Raw genomic sequence first — 27,043 nt, forward strand, 5'->3', positions numbered from 1 at the left:
AAAACCCTGTGAGAAATGCTATGGCTCTCACTCTAAGTGATTACATATTTGTGCATATGTGTATAAATATGAAAAAAAGATTGCATACAGATAGGTCACATATGTAAGTGTTCAGTTATTTAAAAAATTCCAAGTTTTGATATAACTTATACACTTATAGAATTCTCATTATGTGTTAGTAAATGATCTGTGAAATCTAGAAGAGTTTAAGAAACTCTCAAAAGCTTTTCTTATAATTTTCTTGTGCTAGATGCATTTAATACCCTACCTTATATAGTAGACATTGTAATCAATAGTTACTCATTGATGAATTGATATAGTTGTTGATTTTAAACTGAAATAAAAATTTTATCTGAAAAGAAAATAACTGTGGCAGTGCTTTGACTAGAGGGAGGAGGGTTAGAAAAGTTTCCAGAACTCCAGAGATGGTGATATTCCCAGTGGGAATATCAAGAATCCATGGGATTCTTGAAACAAACCTGCCCCACACACTTGAGAGGTAAGGATTGTTTGCTTGGGGCCAGAGCGTTGAATGGGGAATTCATAGTGTGAAGGTTTTGAAGATCTCTTAGTTCTGTATTTGGCCACGCCCCAATGCCAAGTATTATTTCCTGTCCAGACAGAAAGAGAATGAATCTCTTCCTTCACTTTTGTATATAATTTGTCTCCTATAACATCTTTTTTTGAAAAAAAAAAATTTACATATATGAAATGGCTTTAGGGCAGAGCTGAAATAGTCAAAAGAGACTTCTGTCTATGGCAGTAAAATAATTAACACTTGTACACATTAAAGTTTTGCTGTTTGTATCTGCTCATTGGAATGACTAATCCTTTCTTAGTTTAAAGAAAATCTTTAGATTGATACCAGTAAGGAAAATGTTGACTAAAGATGGACCCCTGGTGTGAAATATTAGGTAAATGAATGCGAACACTTTGGTACTCTTTGATGGCAATGTATATTTAAGTTGAAGTTACCTCACCCTCAGTCACCCAATAATTAAAGTTAATGATTGAAACACAAGTAAAGTTTAATCAAATTATTTCTTCAACATTGTCTTCTACAGTTTATCAACTTTAGAATGGCCTAATCAGAATATCAGCAAAGTCGAACATGTATGGAACTGAATCTTAGTAATCTAATGTCAGCAATACTGAATAATGTTTAACAAACATTCATTTTCTTCTCATTTCCACTTATATTCTCTACTTGTAATACTACTATTATAAAAATGAAATGAAAACTGGTTTCATTACACTTTTTATTTCTATTCTTACTTAAGAATGAATAAGACTAAATTTCATACATGTAATTTTTGCCTTCTTTATTTAATAACAAGGATTTTATTGTACAAGTAAGCTTTTAATTTAAATTTTGGCAGTGACACCCCATTATAACCTTTGGCTCTCATGGTGTCACATGGATAACTTTTATTGTCATATAATACAAAACTAATGGATCACGATTGTTATTGTAAAATTTTGGCACTCAATAACTTTTCTGTTTTACCTCAGAATTCATTCAAAGGACTTTTTGTGATAGCATTTTGCTTATAGGGTTCTTGCATTTTTAAAGGAAGTGCCTTAAGACCTAATCTGGTTCTAGAGGATATATATGGATATTAAAATGTCTATGAAACATTGATGGAGGACTTGGCTAAAAGGGTGTTTTTCTGTTGTATTGAAAATAAATTATATGGCTGGTAAAAAAAAATAGCAAAGGCTTAAACTGCTGTTCATCTGTTCTTTTACTCTTCCGGGGAGCTATGACCATGAAGCACAGATAGCCTTGTTCCTATGTGTGCGCATGAGACATTCCTGGGAAACTCTGCTCTCATTTCCCCTTCTTGGAAGAAACAACCCATCAAGGAGTAATTCAAATCCAATTCTCCTTTTATTCAATGACCATCTGATCATCCCTATGAAAGTTTGTTTCAGTCTATAAATCTAGTTTCTCTTACAAAGGCGTCTCCCAATCTGACAGCTCCCAAGCCAAACCAGGCATCTTTCTTATATTTCCTACTTTGATGTAAGGAGGTTGAATTTTATCCTTCAGGCCAGCATTTCTAAGACTGTATCTAGAGGAACTCTAAGTGTGCTGTGAAGTGTTAATAGGTGTTTTTTGAAACAAGGGTTCCATTTTCAGATAATTTTGAGAAATGCAGCCAGGTGTGGCACACGTCTGTAATCTAGGAGGCTTAGGCATGAAGATTGTAAGTTTGAGCCCAACCTGGGCAACTTAGCAACTTAGTGAGATCCTGTCTCAAAATACAAAATGTTTTTTTTGAAAAAGAGGGGTTTGGCGATGTAGTTCAATGTAAAGGCCCTGCATTCAATTCCCAGTACCACAGCGTCTGCTAATGCAGTAAAGACTGAAAAAAATCATAAAAGACTGTGAAAATACTTCAACAGGGCATCACAATCCCTGACTTGAAATATTACAGAGCTACTGTGATAAAAACAACAGGAAAAAAAAACCAGACCTTAGCAGTAATGGAATAGATTAGAAGATGCAGAAATAACCCCAAACACAACTCAGTCACCTTGTCTTTGACAAAGGGGCCACATTTCTTCACTGGAAGAAAGATAGCCTCTTTAATAAATGGTGCTGGGAAAACTGGCTTTCCACATGCCAAAGACTAAAAACAGACCCCTGTCTCTCACCATGCACTAAACTAAAATCGAAATGGATCAAAGATCTAAATACTAAAACAGAAACACTAAGTCTGCAAGAAGAGAGAACAGGTAGAATTCTTAAAGTCATAGGTGTGGGCAGAGACTTCATGAACAAATCCACAGTCTCACAGGAAATGCTACAAAGAATCAACAACTTGGATCACATCAAATTAAAAAGTTTTTGTGCAGCAAAAGAAGTCACCAACAGAGTGAAAAGACAACACATAGAGTGGGAAAAATTTTTAGCCAGTTGTCCCTCAGACAAAGGACTAGTATTTAGAACATATAAAGAATTGAAAAAAAATCAGACTCCTCCCCCCAAATTTAAAGACCCAATCCAAAAATGGGCATCTGAGATGAATACACATTTCTCAGATGAAGAAGTAGAAATGGCAAATAAATATATGAAAAAATGTTCAACATCACTGGCCATTTGAGAGATGTTAGTTAAAATAACACTGAGATTCCATCTCACTCCAGAAAGAATGGCTAGTATCAAGAAATCAACCAGTAACAAATGCCAGTGGGGTTGTGGGGAAAAATGAATCCTTCTCCACTGTTGGTGTGAGTATAGACTGGTGCAACCACTGTGGAAATCAGTGTGGAGACTCCTTAAAAAACTAAGATTAGAGGTCCCATTGGACCCAGCTGGGTATCTTCCTGAAGGAGTTGAAAGCATCATACCACAGTGCTATATGCACACCCATTTTTATAGCAGCACAGTTTATAATAGCTAAATCTTAGAAACAGCCCAAATGCCCAGCACTCGATGAATGGATAAAAATGAAAATGTTGGCCGGGGATTTAGCTCAGTGGTTCTGGCACCTGCCTCGCAAGTGAAAGGTCCCGAGTTCGATCCCTGATACCAAAAAAAAGAAAAGAAAATGAGGTATATATATATATACAGCAGAATATTATTGAGCCATAAAAAGACATATTAAGATATGGTGGACCTTGAAAACATGATAAGAGAAAGAAGCCAATCATGAAAGACTACTTATTATATTTATATGAAATGTTAAGATTAGGTAAATCCATAGAAATAAAGTGGATTAGTGGTTTCCAGAGCCTAGAGGAGTGAGCAGTGATGCTTATGTGTACTGGGTTCATTAGGGGTGCTGAAACACATTCTAAAACTAGGTAGCAGCGGTAGTTGCACAACTCTGTGAATATACTAAACACGATTGAATTTTGCACCTTAACAGGTTAGATTTGTGATATGCAAATTATATATAAATTTAAAATTGTATTAAGATTTTTGAAAAATGGATTGAAGAATGCTTGGCTATCATTCGAGTCCTTCAGTACCTTGGGTGTCAGGCTCAGAGTGGGGGAGCCAGCAGAGATGTCTTGGGATGCTCCCCTCTGACACTCCTCAGGAACAGCTCCTTTGAGGGCTTCACGGTGGCCAGGAAGGAACTTCTAATGTCCTCCTCTACCACTCAGGGCCTCCCTAGTCTCTCTTCCCTTTCCAGGCCTTTTTTTGGGTTAGCAGCAATTGAGTCTCCTCTCCAAGGCAGGAGCTCCAGTGCTCTCAGGCATGCATGCAGTGTCTTCAGTCACAAGAAAAGCAGCTTCTGGCTGTCTGAGCAGCCATATTGGGTCTTATGCTTATCAAAGAGTTTGCTCAGGGCGTCCATATAGAGTGCGTGGTATTTGTCCACCATCTCCTGGCTTGGTTTTTCAATTTGGGGCAGTGGCAGAGGCTCCCCGACTGCCAAGAGAGATGGGAAAAGAGAAGAGTGAAAGTGCTAGAATCTCTGCTTCCTTTAGCTTCCTCTTCTTCCTGTGCCCAATCCTCTGGAAGCCGAAGTTGGCTCCCAGCTTCTCCCCCTCTGCTGCCCTCTTCTTTAATGGGGTCAGGGCAGGGAGTGCTGAGATGGAGGTTAAGAAAGTTGAAGTGCCCTCAGGGATTGAGAGCAACACTTACCCACAGTGACAATAGGCCTGCTGTATGGGAAGAGACCAACGGAGCCTTGGTGAAAGCCTTGTCCATAGAAGACACAAAAATAGAAACCGAAGATTCGGCGGAAGAAGTTCTGGAACTTGTACATCCTGCTGCCCTCCTGGAATAGCACCTGGTCAAACACTTCAGTTTCTCCAAAAGTGAAGGTGGGGACCAGATGAGCCCTGTAGGAAAACTCCAATTTATTTTTCAAACACAGGCTAGAATGGGAACCACTTTGGAAGAACATTTGTTTGTGGTCAGGCCCACATCTATGGTATTATGATAAAATCCCAGTGACCTAAGGCACTTCTTCTTGTTCCAAACAGAACACCCCTATCTAGAGACTCTTGTCCTGAAATTTTCCAGGGCAGTGAGAGTGTTATCTCTGGGCCAGCATTACGAGGGCAAGAAATGGGGGTATAGGGAGGGAAGAGGTGTTGGACTCTGCCAGAGAGACCACCAGAGACCCACAGCATGAAAAGCTTTGAGGAAACATCAAGGAGGGAAACACCTGACTGCTTCTGTTGGTTAACATGCAGAGAAGTTGAGGGTAACTCTGCATAGATGTACATATATAATATGCCCCTCACTCAAGGGAGCTGTTCGTGAGTGATGGGATTAGAGAAGAGAAAAGTTATTGCCCAGAGACCATGAGATCAAACCCCGAATAGTGCCCTAAGTAGAGAATCAGGATAGTTAAGTTTCTTAACTGAGAGAAGAGTAAAGGGAACAGAGTTTCTTTCATGTAAATCTTTATGACCTGCTAATACCCATCTCTCAACACTTCAACATATCTTTCTTACTGGATCCTTACAACAAAGACAGTGGAGACACAGCGGGGGATCTGAAGCCCAGGTTCGGAAGGGAGAAGGCCACTCAGGCAGTCAGGGAGGACCTGGGCTAGAACCCAGGACCGCTTCCTCCCAGTTCAAAGCTCCCTGGCTTACCTTATGCTCCAGACTCATGGGCAGGGCCCCCAGACAAGGTCCTTAGAAGATAGACTCCCCGCCTCTATGAATGTGAATAGGACAATTGAACTTGCATACATGGGCTAGAATGCTGGCCTGATAGGGCAACTTGTAGCTCTAGCCTAGGGCTCCTCTTTGCCCCTAAGTCAGAGTGGCTAAAATTTATTACTTACAGCATACCAGGCATGTGGTAGGTGTTTTATATGGATAGATTTATTCAAAGCCCACAGTCACTCTAAGGAATAGATACAATGATCAGTAGCCACATTATGAAGATGAAAACCCCAAGGCTCAGTAATGTTTAAGTAACCTGTCCCAAAGTTCATGGTACATCAAGGAGCCAGAATTTTATTTATTTAATTTATTATTGTTTTATGTGTATTGTGTATGGTGCTAGAGATCAAACTCAGGGCTGTGTGCATGCCTGGCCATAACTTTACCACTAGCTCTACTCCCAGCCCATGGAGCCAGGCTTTTATTTTATTTTATTTTTTATTTAGTTTTTGGTACCGGGGATCAAACTCGGGTCCTTGTGCTTGCACAGCAGGCGGCGAAACCACTGAGCTAAATCCCCAGCCCAATGGAGCCAGGCTTTTAAATCAGGCCCCTACTTCTGCTCCCACACAAACTCAGTACAGCATACTATAGTGCCTCTTGAACTTATCATTAAGAGACAGATGTAGATTATCTCTATCAGTCATGATCTGCTAAGGTAGCCTTAGCCCAGCTGCTTGGGGTTATGGTTTGGCTTCCTGGAAACTCAGAAGTAGTGACGACATAAACAATTTTGAAATTCTTGCTCATCTCTTCTACTCATTAGAAAGTTCCTTGAGGAAAGACTTGTGTGGGACTTATCTTGACATCACCTACAGGGTCATGCTACTCTGAGAGGGTCACCCACTCCTCCTTTGGGGGATACCTACCCATGCTGGAGGGCAGTGCGCACAAAGCCCTTTCGCTTCTGGAGGATGAGAGTGGTGGTATAGGGTACGCTCTGCAGGGCCTCTCCCACTCCTCCCACGACAATGCCCACGAGATTGCCAGTGCCGTGGCTCAGCAGGTAGTCAATGGCTGGCTGGCTCACAGAACACACACCTGCAGAGAATTGAGGAGAAGAAAGAGGAACAAACTTATCAGAAGGGAAAATAGCAGAGAGGGAACACACTGGCTTCTTTGTATCCGTGGGTCCTAGGAGAAGAGGCTCAACTAGATGGGACTAAAGAATGTGAAGAGAAGGCTGTGGAAAAACAGAATATGCTTCATTTTGAGACAATACCTACACTTTGGAGAAGGCACTGAAATGGAAATTACAGCAGGAAGGTTTTCAGTGGGATAACCAGATGGACTTTCCATATTTTGACTAGAATTCTACTTTCTTTTTCCATTAGTAACAACAGCTACTGTTTATTGAGCACATGCCCTGTGCCAGGTGTTAATGTCCAATGCTTTGCTTACATTATCTCATTATGCCACATCTGAGGTCAGATTATTGTCATCAGCACCACTTTCTAAATGAGGAAACTCAGGCCCATAGAGGTTAGCTAATTTGCCCAAAAATCACACAGCAAGTGGCAAGAGCCAATGCTCAAGCCCAGGCAGTTTAGTTCCAGTGCACATACTTTGTTTTTTTTTGTTTTTTTTTGTATATCCTTTTATTGGTACATTTTCGATGTACAATATAATGACATTCATCATTGGAAATTTGCACCTTTACATACTCTCTTGGTTCTTATTTTTCCCCCTTCCCCTGCCCTCCCTTCAACCCCTCCATCCCTCGCTATTTACAAAGACTTTGTTCCCATTTTTTTCATTTTCTCATATTAATCCCATTCCCTTCTTTCCTTTCCCCTACCCCTCCCACTTCCCCCTCCCCTTTGCCCCTTTTCTTCCGATTTCACATTATCTATTATACCTTTGAGTCCTTATTTACACTTTCAGTTTCTCACACTAGAGAAACTATTCGGTATTTACACATGTGTGTCCTGTTTGTTTCACTTAAGAGTATCGCCTCCAGTGCACATACTTTGAACCACTATGCTGTGATCATGGGGGTCCTAAAAAGGTACATTTTCAAGGAGAGAAATGGACCAGAAGCTCCAGTATGGTCAGACACACCTTTGGCCATGAGGTAGTCCCTAATAAGGGGGATCTTGAAGAACCAGGACAGAGTGGCCAAGTGAGGAGTGATGCCTGGGAAAGTCTTTGAGAAGCCCGTGGCCTCAGTGCAGAAGTTGCAGAAGGCACCAAAGGTTAGGAGGCCATGCGGGTGAACTCCCATGACATAGTTGCGCTCAGGTGACAAGTCTTCAGTCTTCAGGATCTACAGTCATGGATAGAAAGGCCAGAGGGGACAAAATGAGCTACGTGAAGATCCTTCAGGAATTGGGGTTGCTTTCTGAAAGAGAGCTTTCCAATAAACAGGGTAGGCCCAGGTTTCAGGAGGCCAAGAGATAGGTCTCCTTAGCTCTGGGATAAAAAAGCAGGACCTAGGCAAGGCACAACTGTCTGGCCACTTGCCTTTGGCTTCAAGTAGGCTTGGCCATTTATGTCAGTATGCTTTATGCACATAACCATTTTTTGTTTTAGCTCTGTTATGTGACAAAGGCCAGGAAGCTCTGCTCTAACAATCAAGGCAGTATTTTTTGTCTACTCCAAAATGCCCAGGGGTTCAGCAGAACAGTATATTTCTAGAACCTCATCCTGGTATTGTCTTCAAACTCCTTTCCAGCACCCACATACTGGTAGCTAACTAATTGAACCTTGAAAACTCTGCTTAGATAGCACTATATCCTTAATATCCACCATCTGAACTACTTCTCTGCCTTATACCAAATTCTCATTATATACTTGTCTGTCCTTCTCATTAGAGGTGAGCTCCTTGATGGCAGAGAAACGCCTCCTATTCACTTCTCTGTAGCCCAAACAAATAGGTCAGAGGAGGCTTTTGCTTCATGGTTGTTAAACTGCTCTGAACCCTGCTTGGTCTCTGCCTGCAGTCTGGCAGGTCCTGCCAAGGGGGTCCAAGTATCTGAGCAGAGTACAGAGGATCCCAAAATTATCTAGCCTGGGCTGAGACTATCTCGAGATCTTCATCTTCCTTATGGACAATCCTAGCTATTTATATAAATGCCCGGCATTTTGGGATCTGGAAGGGACACATTAGGGAAAAGCCTCTTACCATAATGGGGAAATAGTCCCTGATGTGAGTCCAGACATACCAGTTCCTTACCCAGGCTGAACGCCTGCCACCTGAGACAAAAATGCCAGAGGGAGGTGAGTCAGCATGTGCCACGCAGGGCTTCCCTACCAGTTTATTGGGACCATAACTCTGCTAATGAGGTGAGAAAGGAAGAAGTACCAGGATGGTCTCATCCAGACTAGCTCTTATGGCTCTGAGAACATGGAGGAGAGACCTGAGGTCTGGTGAGTGGGATTCATCATGCAGGGTTGCAGGTTAAGGTGGAGCATTCTTTTTCTAGGTCCATGAGTCTTACCTTGCTCTGGGGTCTTCCAGTCCAGGAACAACCAGACAAAGTAAATTGCTGGTAGTGGCCACAAGGGTGTAAACAGCAGATAAACAAACAATGGCTGCAAGATCCAAACTGATGAGGAATGCGGTCAGATCAAATTTGTACTTCCAGCAGTACTTGACCATGTCCAGTCTCATTACCAGCTAGCCCTCCATACTATCCCGGCCTTCAGCACAAGCCAGATCCTGCCCATCCATCATATATGGCTACTTAGCCTTCAAAAATGTCTTCTCTCATCTACCACATGCAAGCTGCATTTCTCCTCTTACCTGTCAACCCTGTCTCCCTGCCTCTCTGCCAGGTGCCATAGAGGTACTTCTGCTCTCTGCATGCCACCTGCTTCCCCCCTTCTCTTATTTGGCCAACACCTTTTTTTTCCTTGTCTCCTGTCTCACTCCCTATCAATCATCTCTAGCCCACCTTCCTTTGCACTTATACTATCCATTTCTCTGTATATCTTGCCCACCGAACAACTTCATCTCTCTACTGTTTCCCATGCACCATTCTTGTCCCCTTGTCCATTCACTGCTCCTTCCATTGCCTCTCTTTCCTCCTCCATACTACCACTTCCCTCCCAGAGTAGAAACTCTACTGTTCAGACACAGGCCAGATTTCTCTAAGTCTATAAACACTAATGATTCCTCTGTCTCACTCCCCATAAGAAAGCACTCCCTGGCTAGATAGTGAGGATCTACTCGTCTCTACCATGACCCTGTTCTACCACACTTCTTTCCTTACTCTGCCCCAAATTCAATCTCTTCACTCACCATATTTGAAACTCCTTGTCTTTACACACTAGTACATCTCATATAATCAAAAAGCCAGAGATGAGACATCCCATGATCATCAACATCACCCCAGATCTGGCACTGGCCTTTACTTTGGCTTCTTACTGTGCACTCCTGGGTTGGTACTCACATATGGCAAGGTAGCTCAAGGGCCATTGCAGAAGGCTCAGAATCTGGAAGTTATTAGGCTGCTTAGAATAAGGCATGATGCCCTGGAACCTGAAGGAGGCAAAGTTCTCAGAGCAGTGTTCCAGGGAAGATGTCACCAGCTTCTGGAAGCTCACTCAATAGTGGACGCATATGACTATGAGAAGTTGGCACCTGCCCATTCCCCTCTTTGTCCCACCCCCAATTCCACCCACAGTAGGGCCGGGCTATAAAGCAGTGAAGACTGTGCCATCAGGTCTGGCCCAGCCCATCTGGCCTTTGACTTTCTTTCCTGAGATTATTAGGACATCAGGATGGAGAAAGGGGAAAGTGATTATCATCCAGTCCAAGTGACATAGAGACCAACAGGGAAAACCTCCTCACGGGCCTCACAGAGGTTATAGGGGTTGGGAGCTTAGGGAGATGGCTGGTGGGAAGGGAGTTCTGTGGGGTTAGGGGTGAAGGGTGCCTAGGATTGGGTCTCTGTACTGCTGAAACAGCCTGGTTTGGGGCTGCTTCACTCCTGTAGCATTTTATTATAAAAATTTCCAAACATATAAAAAACTCAAAAATGAAATTTTCATTTTCAACAACTATTGTTCAGTCCCTAGCACTGGAGAAAAAACCAAACCAACCAAACAAAAAAAAGCTATTTACATTTTTCCATATTGTTTCAGCTATCTCCCCACTCCTTTTTGAGTATTTGACAACAATTCTAAAACGTGTCTTATCCCTAAATTATTCAGTATGCATCTACTAAAAATACAGATACTGTGTTTACTGTGTTTTCTTCCATAATAACTTCACTATTATCACCCTTAACAAATCTAACAATTCCCTAACAATATCTAATACCCCATTCATTCCAACAAGCTCAATTTGTTATATTTGGGTTCACCCCCCCCCCCGGGGGGGGAGGATATTGAATTTAAAACCTTCATACTGAGCTAAATCTCCAGCTCTTTTAAAATTTTATTTTGAGACAGAGTCTTGCTAAATTGCTATATTGCCACCCAGGCTGGGCTAGAACTTGTAATTTCCCTGCTCTCAGCCTCTCAGAGTGCTGGGATTACGGTACCATCTTGCCCAGATGGATGTTATGTTTCTTATCTGTCTCTCCCTCTCCCTTGCCCTCTTCCTCTCCCTCCCTTCTCTCTCTCATTGTAAAACAGAATACAAATACTTAAGAAAGTGTACTTAAATATACTTAAAGCAAATGTATGCCTTAATTATAAGACAAATACCTTGTAATTACCACTAGCTGAAGGAGAACTTTTCTACTGACCCCAGAACCTTTTCCATGTGCCCCATTCCAGTCACAACCCTCTTTCTCCTTCTAAAGTAATCATTATTCTAACATTTCTCCCTTCCTTTCCCTTCCCTTTCCTTCCCTTCCTTTTTCTTCCCTCTTGTGCCTTCTCCCTCTCTTCCTTCTTTTGTATATTGGGGATTGAACCCAGGGCCTTCTTAAAAATCTCTTTTATTCTGAGACAGGGTCTCACTAAATTGGCCAATCTGGGCTAAAATTTGTGATCCTCCTGCCTCAGCCTCCCAGAGTCCTGGGATTACAGGCATGTGGTACCATGCCTAGCTTCTATTTTTTTTAAACCCAAATGTACTTCCCCTATGAGTAGTCTTTTAGTTGTTCTCTATTTTTAACTTTTTATTTTGAAATAATTTTAAATTTATAAATTCCAAAGATAGTACAGAGAGTTTCCTATGCCCTTCACTCAGTTTCCCATCTATGTTAACATCTTATGTAACCATGCCATATTTATTACAACTAAGAAATCAATATTGGTGAGTTTCTATTAACTAAATTCTGGATTTTATTTGGGTTGCATCAGTTTTTCCACTCATGTTCATTTTTGCTCCAGGATCCTACCAGGATTCTGTGTTGCATTTAATCATCAGGTCTCCTTAGTCTCCTCCAATCTGTGACAGTTTCTTAGCATTTCCTTATTTTTCTTGATCTTGAAAGTTTTGAAGCATTCAAGTCTGTTCTAATGTACAGGTTCCTCTTTTCCTTTCCTTAAGATTTTGCTATTGAAGAACCATATCATTTGGCCTTTCTGAATTTCCACAGTCTGAATTTTGCTTATTGCTGGTCACAGTGCATGTCAGCATGTTCTTCTGTATTTCCTGCAGATTGGAAGCTGAATACAGACTGGATAGGATTCAGATATAATCTCTTTGGCAAGATCCTAATTTGCTTTTAGTATAGAGCAACCTCACTTTCTTCTTCCCTCACTTATCCTTGAGTTATTAAAGACTTTTTCCTTGGCCAGTGTTTTGAGCTTCAGATCCAGCTTCCATGAGATGGGGTGTGGAGCCTAGGTCCTAGGTGAGTCCCACATACAGGCCAAAGTGGGAGGGGGAGGCAAAGGGCAAAGCCCTTGCTCATCTCTCAGATCTGTCTCTTACCTTTTTTAACTTCATGCCCATTAAAGCAAATCAGGTTGTGTGTGTGTGTGTGTGTGTGTGTGTGTGTGTGTGTGTATGTTTTTTGCTTTTTCCATCTGAAAATTGTATGCATCAAAAGGGATTGAGACTGTATTTTCTTTGTCGGTGTAACTGTTCTTCATGCCTGAAAAGCTGTAGGGCCTCAGCGTTGAGTGAACAATCAACACGTGTCTTATGTTTCAGGTCTGTGATCCAGTGGTTTCTAATGTGTAATGAGATGACTGGAGTTCTATGGAGAGTATTTCCTGGGGACTTCAAGTGGGAGACAATAAGCTATACAGTAGTAGAGGACAAAGGACACATTATGAAAGAAAAGGAAGAAAGAGAAAGGAAGGGAGATGCTGAACTTCAAGGCAGTTTGGCAAAACAGAAAGTCTCACACACTTTGCTTCCCTTACTGTTCTGAGCGCCCTCCTAACCCAAGTCTTCCTGGTGACTGGAAACCAGCCTGGCCTTACAGCAAGTGTTAGTACTCAGGCATTGCAGCCCCACTGACCTGCTGGTGTGTTGACATTACCCTGTGGGTAAGGATGGGGCCTTGTCGCAGGCAATACAGGGGAGATTAGCACTTTGTCTTTCCAGAAGAGAATATCCTAGGCCAACTCCATCTCCACATTCTCTCATCCTTATAAACTATCTTCTCCAGGAAGCAAGCCTCCCAGGTTAACTTTTAATAATTTATGAATTCTCAGTTTCCCCCTCTATTTCCTCTTGCCTCCCTGAAAAAAAAGATGTAAATTGTACAGAAGATACTCAAGGTACAGAAAGTTGATCTCTCTCTCTCTCTCTCTCTCTCTCTCTATATATATATATAAAAATGACATGGACCTCTACATGATAGCAGTTGTATTTTTTATATCAATTGAGAAATATATGACAAACTAAAGCCACTATGCACAAACATAAAGATAGTATTTGCATATGTTTGAAAAGAAATATGTACAAGCATAAAAATATGTACAAGCATGAAAATATGTACAAGCATATTATTTATTCATTCTATACAACTGGGTTTGGTAGAGAATTCAAGAGTCCTTGTAATAATTAAGTTATTCCTCAGTAGCTTGCTGTGTACAGGTTGCAGATAATAGCTTGTTGGCTTTTTTCAGAATGGAAATTGATCTTTTTTTCCTGATTATGAAATTAATCCATGTAAATCACATAATTTTTAGAGTTCTAGAGAAAGTATAAAGGGAGCAAAAGTCACACAATCTCACTTCACAGAAAAAATAATAACAAGAACCAGTAACATCTTGCTATCCATCTTTCTTGACTTTTTTCTCTACAAATGTAGGCATAGATAATGGTGCCACTATTAAAGAGTTTGAGTTCTTGAATCTAACATACCTGGGTCTGTATCTCAGTTCTGTCATTTAAGTGAACTGTGGCAAATGACTTAACCTCTTAGTGTTAGTTTCCTCATCTGCAAGATGATGAATATATATTCACATTACAGGATTGCCATTTACATAAAATAATTCATGCAAAGCACTTTACTCAATGCTTTGCTCATATAAAATATGCTCATATTAAAAGTTAAATGTTAGTTATTTTATATAATTAATTAAAGTGAGATCATATTCTATATCCCATTTTATAACCTGTCTTTTCATCTAATGGCACACTGTGGACAATTTCCATGTCAATTTTCTTCTATGCTAAATGTTTTTCTAACATTTTGTTGTAGGGGTATTCCATAATTCCATAATCCATTTAACCAATCTTTTTTTTTTGAGACACAGTCTCACTATGTAGTTCAGGCTGACTTTGAACTCACTATGTAGCCCAGGCTGGCCTTGAACTAGTGGTCATCCTCCTGTCTCAGCCTTCTGAGTGCTGGGATTATAGGTGTGTGCCACCATGCCCATATTACAATCTTCTACTACAGAAGAAGCACTAATTTTTAGACCAGATTCTTCTACAATCTGGTGAAATTTCTAGGTCTTTCAATTGTAGGTGAAAAGTCACTGATCAGAAACCTTCTTTACCTACAGCCCTTTCAGCAGCACTGCTCAGTGTCCTTTCTACTAGCCATTTTTAGTACTTAGTGATGCAGAAAGTGAGAGGCATTCTCAAGCCACCATTAACCTGGGTAGTGTCCAGGGACCAGCTAGTCAGGTCAGCAGACTCAGCCTCTCTCTCCAAGTGGATGACTGGGTCTGAGAAGAGTCTCTAAACAGCCGAAGAAGCAGGTTTTGTGATGCCTCCATCCTATCAGCCCTGGTAGTGCTGCAGTTTAGAATCATCACTGCTCAAACTGAGGGAATACTCAAATGCAAGCCAAGGCCAGTCCTGAGGTGAAATCTGGAAAAATGGGACTTGTAAGTGATGGATCATTGATGTCAGTCTGTACCCAGGATAAACTAAGGTAAGACATCAGTGTTTTATCAGCATGTCAGTTGCTATGCTTGTGGATTGTTTTCTTTTTCTTTTGGGAAAAAAGAAAATGAATTTAGTCTCATCTAAGCTAACAGTAGGAGTGTTTTGCAGTTTCCTAGGCCAGAATATCTAGGGCATCTGGAGACTTTTTTGGTATGTAGGTGGACTGGGCCACTCTGAATTGTATCAAAGAAAATGAAGTAATTGCCAACAGAGATTAGGAAGCCTAAAGATGTGGAGACCCGGTTATTAGTAAGTACACTGATCCTTTCCTTTTGTAATTGTTATTGTTTTTATTGACATGACCTCATAGAATTGTGTTAACCATAAATCCTGGCGGATGACATAGTTTCATCATTGTTTTATGGATGACCTTCTTTCCTATCTATTGATCCCCCATCTGTCTTTATTGATCTACATTTTCCCAATAGGAATTTCTTTCTCCAGCACCACATATGAAACGTATTGTCTTGCCCCTAAATCACAGCTTGAAGTTATTTCTTTATGCTGCAGCTTTGGGAATCAAGTTCTTCTTTGCTTATCTTCAGTCCCTGGCCTGTAAAGATTCATCACAGCAGGAACAAACTTTCAAGTGAGTTCTGTCACAATAGGATGTGGACAGCAACTACCTAAAGTAGGTCACAGAGAAGGATAGATATGTGTCAAAATTTTCCTAAGCTCATGCCTACTCATATGGAGATCTAGATATCAAGAAACAAGTTGAAGATCTGAAATCTGAGAAGTCAGCAAGGTGGGGAGGTCAAAGCAAGAGTAAACCAAAATGCAAGACCATTCCAAAAGGTGATAAAGTCAGGGAAAACCACCCAAGGATAGTCCTAGGTAAGAGATTACTGGAGCTGAGAGAGCCAAGTGACCTTGATCTCTGTCTATGTAATTACAGCCATCAGGGATTTTGTCGTTTACCCACCTGGTTTGGCATGCTGGCCTGGCCTGCTATGCAGTGTCACTGGCTAACTGCAGATTAAACCCCAAGTTGCCCTGCCTGCCTCTGGCTATCTTCATGCTCCTTCTAAGCTTGTTTTGTATGCTAACCAATTGGATGAATTCATGCACTATGGTGTGTGTAGAAATAGCCAAGCTGGGGGTGGCAGCGACTGAGGTTTTGTTCAGTGCAGTGTAGTAGCTGTGGGAGTGAGAACCGCAGTTTGCAAAGAAGCTGTCATATCGCAGAATGTGGCTAAGCAAATGCTAACTGGGAAGCTGCTTCCATTTCCCTAAGGTGATTGGATGGTAGGAAACTGAGAGCTGATCAATCTGAAAAGGAAGTTTATAGGCTGCAAATATGCAACTTCAAGGAACTCCTAACTTACAAGTTCAGGAACAGCTGCCCATAACCACAGGTAACAATCATTCATCACATACATTATCTCCTTGACACAGTCACATACCCCATTTCATGTTCTAGAAGAGCTTAGTTACCCATTCTTTTCACGTTTGGCTCTGAGTTGTAAAGAATCATAAACATCTCCATTTAATCTTGTGGGAGAAGCTGGCTAGTGTGGATTGACTTTTCTACTGCCTACCTTTGTCTTATACAATATAGTTGCATTTGTCAAAGTTATTGTAGCTGCTGGGGGTGAATGGAGAGGGCTACCTTTCATTGCAGGGTGGAGGGGAATTGCATCAGCTTTTATTGTCCTTGACCTGTTCTAAAAACAAAACTTCCTGTATGGTTTATTCAGCCTATGGGAATGAGAAGGACATCTGCCATGCTCCAATACCATGACCAGTTTATATTCAGGAGACAGGGAAATCTAGGAGTCAAGACCTACAAGCTGAGCCAGAGATTGCAAACCCAAACATCTCTAGGGACCAGAGGTACTAGAAATGAGGGCTCTAGGCAGAGAGTTTTAATAGGGAATTGTGGGGAGTGTGGTGACCCAGAGAGGGCGTGCTCATAAAGGCCTTCCAGCTTTTTATTGTAAATAACTTCAAACATATAGGAAAGTTAAAAGAACAATATACTGAATGCTTGCATATAATCTACCTCTTAAATTCAATAATTGTTAATATTGTGCATATTTATCTCTATGCAGACATGTATATATGTTTTTTGTTTTTTCAAACCATTTCAAATTCTATTTTATTTTATAAAATTGTTTTTCTTTTTTATACCTAGGCTGGTCCAGAATTCATGGGTTTAAGTGACCCTCCTGCCTCAGCCTCCAAGTATCTGGGACTACAGGCCAGGCTTGTGCCACTAGGCCCAGCTTTCATTTCAATTTTTTTCTGTGGTATGTGTGTTGAACCTAGGTCCTCTGCAGTGAGCTACATCCCCACTCCTTTTAAAATTTTTCATTTGGAGACAGGCTCTTGCTAAATCACTAATTTGCCCAGGTTGGACTTGAACTTGTGATCTTCCTACCTCAGCTTACGTGAGTGCTGGGATTAGAGGTGTGCACCATCACGCCTGGCTCCCATTTTAATTTTTAAAAACAAAGGTAACTGTTTGGTCTAAATTAAACACAACTGGAAAAGATTAGGCTCAACTGCTGCTAATTTGTAACCCTGGAAGAAAATGGGGTGCCAGTCAACATCAGAATGATTTGGCATAGAACAGTGGATGAACTAGCAGAAACCAACATGGCCTTCCAGCTCCTTTCCAATCTTCTTGTTTTTAAAAACAGCATATAATCCTTTAAGATCTGATAGATTTTCCATTTCATTTTTGTCTTTGTGCTATTATGAAATAAATGTATCATATATATGAAAGAATAATAATATGAACACATGTTCTTTTGCCCACGTTAAGAGATAGATGTTACTATTATATTCCAAGGTTCTTGTGTGCCTCTGCCTGATCTTATTTCCCCATGTCCTCCCCCATCGTAAGTAACCACTACACTTATATATTTGTCTATCATTGGCTTGCTTTTATTTGTAATTTTATCACATATGCATGTAAGTCTCCCTAAACAATAATACATTGAGTAAGGTTGCCTGCATTTGACGCAGATACTCCTTGACTTATGTTGGGGTTACATCTGGATAAACCTATCATAAGCTTGAAAATATTGTTAAATTGGTTAGAGAAGATGGGGGATTAGAGCTAGCAGCACTCACGAGATACATGGAGGTCACTTGCCAGGATCTGCAGTTACTGGAAACAGAAGCAAAAGAAAAAAATCCAGGCACAGGAAGGCAATTTAAAGGAGGAACTCAGCAGACAATATTCAGTCTCAGAGGGAATATTCAGTGTCTAGAGGGAAAATCAGGGTCTTTTCTCAGCCCTGGCACTCAGCTCTGGCAAATGGGCTATTTTGGGAAAGTACCCAACTTCTGAAGGAAGAAGCTGAGGGAAGAGGGAAGAAGCCTGGGGAAACAGCTGGTGGCTGTAATCTGGGCCCAGGTGGTGGTGATCTGAGCCCAGGTGACCTGCACCCAGGTGCCTGTGATCTGTGCCCAGCTGCTCACCCCTCCCCCAGGGCCCACCTGTCCCAGTTCCCTTTCCACTGGGAGACTGGGCACAGGAGAAATATGCACAGAGGTAAGACTCCTCAGATTAGGACTCTAAAGAAGATTAGGGGCCAGAAAATCAGAGGGCAGATATTGAGTTGGGACCAATGAGTCTTTGGGACTGAACAAAGCAAGAATGTGGTTCTGAATAGGGACCCTGAAACAGGCAGAGGCAGGCAGTGATTGTGACTGGAGTGATCCGGGGGTGGAGAAGAGTCACTTGCCTGGTGCCACAGTAGGCATATTCCCCAAACTCCACAAAGCGCTATGCCTTCTGAGCCACCACAGAGCATGGTGCTCATGTGGGATCTGTCCCATTCACCACAAAAGAAAAACCCACATGAGCACCCTCCCATTGGCATCTAGACTACTGAGTTCTATGCAAATGCCTACCCCTTCCAACTCCAGGCACCACCGAACTCCTGGGCTATATAGAAATTCTATGAGAGGCATGGACAAAGAGCTAGGAGAAGGCACAGAGGAGTAGGAGATCCAAGGGAGCTGCATGGTGCACTCACTCACAGCAGTGTGTAGGAAGCAGTCATAAATAGCTGCAAGGATCACCAGGGAAGGAAGTGGAATTGAAGAAGTCCCTCCACCCTGCCCCAGAAATCAGTGAACTGAGTGGTTGACTGGTCCTGATGTGCCTCCCTCAACCCCTCAAGCCAATGAAAGGTGTCTGATCATAGGATGGAGACAAAACATACAAAACATTCAGCTAGCTAGTCATGCCCATGGGAACACAGTGAAATCTAACAGAGCTCTGTCCACCCAAAGAGAACTCTCTAATTTTTGTGTGTGTGTGCTTTTTATTATTTTCTTTTATCAATGTTTTTTGTCTTTATCTTTTCTTTTTCTTTTCTCTTTTCTTTTCCTGGTCTGTTTTCATCTGATATCTATATCATCTATGTATGGATGTTTGTATATGTGAAATGGAGAATGTTATGTAGTGCTTTAGTTTAAAAAGTATATTTCATGGTCATATTAGAGTAACTTGCACCAAAAATTGGGCGTGCAGGATTCAAACACAAGCTTCCTATACATTTATTAACTGGCTCCAACTCTTTACAGCTTCCCTCAATCTACAGTCATACTTCCCTCCTGCTTCTTTCTTTTCCCTGCCATTGAAGATAACCTCTCAACACCCCCTTCCTTCCATTCCAGATATAAAAATAACTTCAGCAAATCTTATCTCTTTCCTTACTTTCAATTGCTGCTATCTCTGTTTTCATCTTCCCTTCTTGCTGAACTATTTTATTTCTTTTCTTCTTCCTAACTCCTTCCCTCATCCTCTACATCCCGGCCTACTTGTCATCAGCACCAATCCATTGCCTTGCTGCATTATCAAAAGGAAAAAAAGTACGAAATTGTCAAAACAAGTTTTAAATTATATGATTGATGTATGATTGGTTCTGTAGATGCTGATATAATCAATTGTAGGGGACAGGGGAAGGGGACGTTACCAGAACCTCTGCAGTTAGTCCTGGTCTCCTGCGAGCCACGGCAGCACACGGCGAATTACAGGAAAGGTAGAAAAATGAGACCGAGAAGAAGCTGAGCTTTGGGTCTGATCAGTGCTGCTCTGGGCAGCAAAGACAAAAGCCCCCAGCTTACCACACCTTTTATTCAGTACATCGGGAGAAACAAATGTAACAGATGACTTGCAGAGAGTTCAATAGTTCACATTGGGATAAACAAGGTGTAACGGAAGGCTTGCAGAGAGTTCAGTACATCTCCGGCAAACAAGATGTTAATCAGTCCAAGAACAATGAGGAACTGAGCAGGTGTTTGTTCTCCCAGGATGTTTCTTGTCCTGGAGAATCACAGCATCACTGGATCACTGAAGTCTCAGTTGTGACCGGAGGCCAAACTGGAGTTATTCTGTAGCTGGGCTGTAGGCAAGAGAACTAGGCTAACCAAATGATTTATCCCTAGAATTATGTAGCATTGCTCCCAACAATCAATAATTGTTCTTTCCTTGCAACACAGTGACTGGGGCTGACTTGATTGTGTTGAGTAAGTTGTAGAGAGATATAAATACCAAAACATAACCAAACTCAAGGATACATCACAGGGAGATAGAATCTAACTGTAGAGATTTCCACAGTAGGGACAGAGTATTTTTACCCTAATAAATCTTCAACCTTCAACACAAAAGCAAGAGAAACATAAGAAACCAAAGCAGCAAGGTGCCTCCAAAACCCCTAACCACCACCCCCCAAAGCTGATCTTACAGGCACTGAAGTAAAGGAAGTTACAGGCAAAGAACTCAAAAAGAAAATGGTCAAAATGTTTGAAGAGATAAAAGAGGAAACACATAAGAAAATTCTTAAGAAATTTAATGAGCATAAAGAGGATTTAAATAAACAGAAAAAGAATTTAATTAATAAAATACTCAGTGAGCTTAAAGGAGAGACAAACAACAAGCTGATTGAGTTAAACAAGATGATATAAAATATTAAAGACCATTTTGGAAAAGAATTAGAAATTACAAAAAGAAATGAAACAGAAATCCTGGCTATGAAAAATTCAATGGAAAGTACACATAGTAGGTTTGACCAATGTGAGGACAGTGTCAGAACTTGAAGACAAAGCTGATGTACCAGATCATGTACTCAGTGATACCCTAAATCCAACATGATACTGTGGAAACTGGATCTTACACCTGCTAGATGACTCAAAAAGAAAACACTCAGAATTATAGAAATAAAGGAAAAATTAGCTGGGCCTGGTAGTGCATGCCTGTAATCTCAGCAGTTGGGAGGCTGAGGCAGGAGGATCGCCATGGGTTCTTGGACTACATAGTGAGTTCAAATCCAGCCTGAACTGAATAGCCAGACCCTGTCCAAAAATAAAGCAAAAAAATTAGAAGATAGATAACACAAGGGACATAAAAATTTATTCACCAAAATCATAGCAGAAAAAAATTCCAAATCTAGGGAAAGAATTCAATTCAATGTTCAAGTAGAAGAGGCATGTAAAACCTCAAATAGCCATGGCCAGAGAAGAAACTCTCCACAGCATATCATAACCACAATCCAGAAATTTAACAGAAAGAGAGAATACTAAAAGCTGTTAAAGAAAAACAGCAAGTAACCCATAAAGGCAAGCTTATCAGAATAATAGCAGATTTCTCAGGAGATCTTGGTGAAATTTTCAATTCTTTTCTTCAAAGAAAAGAATTGTCAGCGTAGATTTGTATATACTGCAAAATTAGCCCTCAAAATTGGCAGGGAAGTAAAGGCTTTCCATGACAAAAAACATTCTGAATAAATACATGACCACTAAGCCAGCACAGCAAGAAACACCTATGGAACACCTAGACAGAGACAGTGAGGCCACCATCACCAAAAACCCAAAGAAAAGTATACATTAGTGTTTGCTTCAGCAGCACATATACTAAGCATTGGAAGGATACAGAAATTAGCATAGCCCCTGCACAAGGATCATACACAAATGTATAAAGTATTCCATATTTCTTGATAAATTTGAGTTATTTGTGGGAAAATGGATGCACCTTGAGATCATAATGTTAAATGAAATAAATCAGACACAGAAGCTTAAATATCACATGATTTCTCTTATGGGAGAAATTCATCATGTAAATAATTAGAGAGCAAAATAAAAGATAGATGATAGAGAACAGACAAACAGACTTTGTGGGGATGGGAAGGGGATCTAGAGATGGAGGAGATGGGAGGGAAGGAGAGGAAGGAAAGGGGATACATGAAGGATTAAGATGTGATATATATACTATATATCACATATATATCACATATATATACTAATTTTCCAAAGTGAATGTAACTATTATGTATCACAAACATACACTAACAGAAAAGAAAAAGAAAATACTGTAAATGTATTTAATATATTCAGCATCACTACCCTGGGAAAAGATCACCATCAAAAAATCAAATAAGAAAAAATGTTGGAGAGGCTGCAGGGCAAAAGAAACCTTTCTACACTGTTGATGGGAATGTAAACTAGCCCAACCACTATGGAAATCAGTATGAAGATTTCTCAAAAATCTAAAAATAGAAATTCCATTTGACCCAGCTATTCCATTCTAGGTATTTTTCTGAAAGAGTTAAACTCATCATTTTATAGTGATACATTAATAGTCATGTTTATAGCAGCACAATTCATAATAGCTGAATCTGGAAGCTGCCTGTATGTTTATCAATAGAGACTGGATAAAGAAAATGTGGCATTTATACACACTGTGCCATAAAGAAGGATAAACTTGAGTCATTTGTAGAAAAATGGATTTACCTTAAGACTACAATGTTAAGTAAAATAAATCAGATACACAAATTTATTACAGAAGTACCTCGGTTCACAAACTTAAAATTTGTTCCACAATTCTGGAAAAGATGGCCATGTTTGTGTTTGTGTGAGAAAGATGGTTGTGGTCATGTTCATCACCTGATGGAGTTTGCAAACAAAAACAAAATTTTGCCAAACACTTTCCAGATTGTTGGGAAACAAAAGCATTTGTGAATCGAGGCACCACTATATAAGAAACCCAAACTATAAATAAAGAGCAAAATAAAAGAAGATAATAGTAAATAGGGAGATAGATCTTTTGCAAAAGGGAAGGGGACAAGAGATGGAGGGGGGGAAGGAGGGGGAGGAGAGGAAGGGAAAGAGGATGAACAAAGAATTAAGATGTGTTATGTACATATACCAACACCCCGTGAGAAATGTAAACATGTTCTGCAAACATGTACCAAAATACCTGAAGTTTATTTTGGCTCACTGTTTCAGAGGTTTCAGTTTATGATTGCTTGGCCCTATTGCCTTGTCCCTGAGGTGACACAGTACATCATAGTGGAAACACATGGTAGAAGAGGCCTAGTATTCTCATGATGGCCAAGAAGCAGAGTGAGAGGTAGAGGACAGGGCTAGGGTCCCAATACCTTCTTTAAGGGCACACTCTCAATTACTTCGATTCCTTTGGACAGGCCCCACCTCCTAAAATTTGTTCCACCACCTCCCAATAGCACTGAAGTCTTTAACACATGGGTCTTTGGGGGACACCAAGGTTCAAACTACAGGACTCAGGGACCAGCTGTACACACACACACACACACACACACACACACTGATATATCTGAAGGACTGTTTACAGTGCCTGGCACATAGTAAGTACTCAGAAATATTGGTTGAATTAGTCCTTTTCCTCCTACCTTGTAGACTATCTTTTCATTGTCTTTAGAAATTTTATGTTTTTAATTTTAATATGGTTGATTTATCAATACTTTCCCTTGACATTTGCACTTTTTGTGTTTTTTATGGTTTTTTGTTTTTTTTGAAACAGGGTCTCACTATGCAGTTCAGGCTGACCTTGAACTCACTATGTAGCAGAGGCTAGCCTCAAATTTGCAATGATCCTTCTGCCTCAGCCTCCTGAGTGATGAGATTACAAGTGTGTGCCACCACAGCCAGGCTCCTTTTGTGTTTTTTAAATAAAATCTTCCCCTCTCTGAGGTCATTAAGATATTATTATTTTCTTCCAAGGGTTTAAAAAGTTTGATTTTCTTAGAAGAGTATTCATAAATTTGGAGAAAAGAAAGGGCTGTACAAAAAGTAGGTTTAGTTAGTTACAGAAAATGTAAGTCTCAGGCCAGAGATTTAGCTCAGTGGTTATGTTGCCTGCCTCGCAAGTGCAAGGTCCCAAGTTTGATCTCTGGTACCAAAAATAAGTAAGTAAGTAAGTAAATAAATAAATAAAAATGTAAGTCTCCACAAAAGTTAATCTGAGCTTTTCTCAGCTTGAAAATGGTGCTAAGCTAAGCCTCTTGGGTCCTCTCCAAGCTCTTTCCCCTGTGCTTTTAGGCTCAGGGCCAAGTTTCCCATCCTAGCTCTCCTCTCCCCACTATTGATGCCTCTCATCTTCTCTAGCTAAGACTGCTTGAAGAAAAGTACTAGTAGAAGGGCTTAGTGAATGACAGTTTATATACCATTCATTCAATAAAAAAAATTTGTATGCTGACTGTGTTTCATGCAGTGTATTAAGTATTGGGGTTAAAAAGGTGAGCTAGACACAATCTTACATTTTAGAAAGGGAAGGCAAACAACAAATAGACATGCAATATTATATCATGCCATGTAGTGTTGCATTTTACCAAGTAAAATAAACCAGAATAGGGTGGACAGGAAAGGGGTTGGTTGCAATTTTAGATAGGTCAGTCAGAGAAGGCATGTGGCTATCTAGAGGAAGAGTCATTGTAGACAGAGAAAACAGTAGGTACAAAGGTCCTGAGTCAGGAGCAGGAGTAATCCATTTAAGGAGGAACAAATGGGCTAGTGTGGCTGAAGTATAGTGAGCAAAAACTAGAGCAAAGAGTAGGAAGTGAAATCAAAGATTAGCTATGTCAAATCTTTGAGAAAGTAGGTCATTTTGGGTCATCAGTGACTAACTGCCTGTTGGGTAGAAGCAAGGCCTAGGGCTGGGTTTCTATTCTAATTTCCTAGTCCCTGATTTGCATTTCCTTTACTACCATTTAATGCTTTGAAAATTCCTTTTGTCTTTACTATTTTCAAGGGCTACTGTTTTGAGATAAAAGCCAAATTTCACAGCCTTGGAAGTCTTACTCATGTTTTTCCCTCTACCTCAAATACCCATTCACCTCTTCTTTGCTCAGGTTGACATAACCAACTCAATCAACACAAAAAGGTGGTGTCTTGACTTTCAGTTGAAATGATAAAAGCATGTTAGAGATCTCAGTGAGCAGTGGTGTGGACCAGAGCAGTGTGGCTACAGGCAGATCCAGCCAGGGCACCTGCCCTGACCCTAGCCACATGGGCACACAGGCCAGAGCCAAAGGCCTTCCCAGAAAAGAGCTGCACTGGCACACAAGCAACAGCCAGAGACCCACCCTGATACCATCAATAAGTGCATGGAGACCTTAGACAAAAGCCAGCTCAGAACCAGGGACTGGGGTGCACAGCCCCCAGCCAAAAGCCCTCCCAGAGTTTTCTATGTAGGGGGACAGGCCTTAACCAGAGGCCCTCCTAGATACCATCCTAAGTGTGCACAGGCCCCAGCCAGAAGACTGCCCAGACAACAGGTCAGCTCAGGGATCCAGAAGGCAAACATTCTGAACCCAGGAATTGGTGCACTGGTGAGCAGCAGAGGAAAGGCCACTAGGTGGCTTGCTGGGAATTGAAGGCCACTGGGTGAGCAAAAAGTTGCCTCAACAAAGGTGAAGGATGCTGCATCTGTTGAAATGAGAAGACACGTAATCAAGTCTCAAAATCAGACTTCCAGATCACCTACAGCAACCCCAAAGGGCAATGAGTGAAACAATCTGATACTCAACCACCTGGGCTTTCTGAACTGGCAACAAAAGGGGATCTGGAAAAAATGAAATCATAAAAAATTTCTCAGATAACAACAGAGATTGTGCCTGTAGTGCAAGACATGATTAATAAATCTAGAGCAGACACAGATAAAAAAATAGAGGGGCTGAGGAACATGATGGAACCCCAACATAGGAAACAAATGGAATCCATAAAACAGATGCAAATAGATTTCCAGGAGATTAAAATCTCCACTGAAAGTTTATACAGCATAATGAGCCAATATGAGGACAGAATTTCAGATATAGAAGATAGGATGGCAATTAGTGACCAGAAAAAGAAAAATTTCTTAAAAATAGTAAGGGACCATGAGAAATCAATCCAGCAACTGCTAGACAATGCAAAGAAGAAAAACATAAGACTGATCAGAGTCAATGAAGAAACAGGAGAGAGTGTGGATGACATAAAAAAAACTGTTCACAGAAGTAATGGCAGAAAACTTCCCAAGTAGGGGAAAAGAACTTGACATACAGATAAGTGAAGCATATAGGACTCCAACTAGGCATGATCAAAAAAAAAATCAACACTTAGGCATATAATAGTTAAGATTCCAGAAACCCAACAAAAGAACAAAATTCTACAAGGAGTTAGAGAAAAGAAACAAATCACATACAAAGGAAATCCCATCAGAATCACAGCAGACTTCTCAATGCAAACCCTCAAGGTAAGAAGAGCTTGGAGTGACATATTTCAAGCCCTAAAGGAAAACAGCCTCCAACCCAGATTGATGTATCCTGCAAAACTATCTTTCAAAATTGATGGAGAAATAAGATACTTTTATGACAAAGAGCACCTGATGAATACCAAACCAGCACTCCAAAAAATTTGAGACAATATCCTAGGGAAAGACAATGAGGATCACAACCCCAGGAAGCCCAGCAGAATGAATCCATCAGGCATGACAAGAAATTAAACACAAAGGGGTAGAATCCAACAAAAATAAAAAGTCATGAAAAGGATATGTCAATACATATCAGTTATAACCATCAATGTTAATGGTCTCAATTCACCAATCCAAAGAAATAGACTGGCAGAATTGCCAAGAAGCAAGATCCAACAATATGCTACATACAAGAAACACACTTAATTCAAAAAGAAACTGATAGACTGAAAATTAAAGGGTGGAAAACGATACTCCATTCAACAGGAACCCCCCCAAAAAGCAGGAGTAGCTATCCTCTTTGCAGAACAAATGAATTTCAAACCAACACTGATTAAGAGATACAAAGAAGGACACTACATTCTTGTAAAGGGAACATTCCATGAGGAAGAGATGGCAATCCTAAACATATATGCACCAAA

The 27,043-nt window shown here is 40.7% G+C and overlaps 1 protein-coding gene and 1 non-coding gene across 2 annotated transcripts; one reads left to right on the forward strand and one right to left on the reverse strand.

The window, feature by feature from the left end:
- Nucleotides 1-986: 986 nt before the first annotated feature.
- Nucleotides 987-10,226, reverse strand: Awat1 (acyl-CoA wax alcohol acyltransferase 1). Its single transcript, XM_004872602.3, has 7 exons — nucleotides 10,038-10,226; nucleotides 9,084-9,191; nucleotides 8,768-8,838; nucleotides 7,705-7,909; nucleotides 6,513-6,684; nucleotides 4,604-4,803; nucleotides 987-4,387 (listed from the first exon to the last, which is right to left on the reverse strand). The coding sequence occupies exons 1-7, from the start codon at nucleotides 10,111-10,113 to the stop codon at nucleotides 4,233-4,235; spliced, it is 987 nt and encodes a 328-aa protein (XP_004872659.1). The 5' UTR covers nucleotides 10,114-10,226; the 3' UTR covers nucleotides 987-4,232.
- An 11,522-nt stretch (nucleotides 10,227-21,748) lies between these two features.
- Nucleotides 21,749-21,853, forward strand: LOC147828464 (U6 spliceosomal RNA). The gene has a single exon (XR_015450775.1). It is a non-coding gene; the product is annotated as a U6 spliceosomal RNA (small nuclear RNA).
- The last annotated feature ends 5,190 nt before the right edge of the window (nucleotides 21,854-27,043 follow it).

The sequence above is a fragment of the Heterocephalus glaber genome, unplaced genomic scaffold, assembly GCF_053883595.1.
Source record: "Heterocephalus glaber isolate CG9 unplaced genomic scaffold, H.glaber_assembly_v1.0 deba00001068, whole genome shotgun sequence".
Taxonomy (NCBI): domain Eukaryota; kingdom Metazoa; phylum Chordata; class Mammalia; order Rodentia; family Bathyergidae; genus Heterocephalus; species Heterocephalus glaber.

Excerpts from the sequence above, each read along its gene's own strand:
- Awat1 (XM_004872602.3), bottom strand. The coding sequence starts at position 10,113 with ATGCCTTATTCTAAGCAGCCTAATAACTTCCAGATTCTGAGCCTTCTG. Across the intron at positions 6,685-7,704 it reads GGACTACCTCATGGCCAAAG|GTGTGTGTTCTGTGAGCCAG; the intron begins GTGTGTCTGACC and ends AATTCTCTGCAG. Across the intron at positions 4,804-6,512 it reads CGCACTGCCCTCCAGCATGG|GGCTCATCTGGTCCCCACCT; the intron begins GTAGGTATCCCC and ends GTTTTCCTACAG.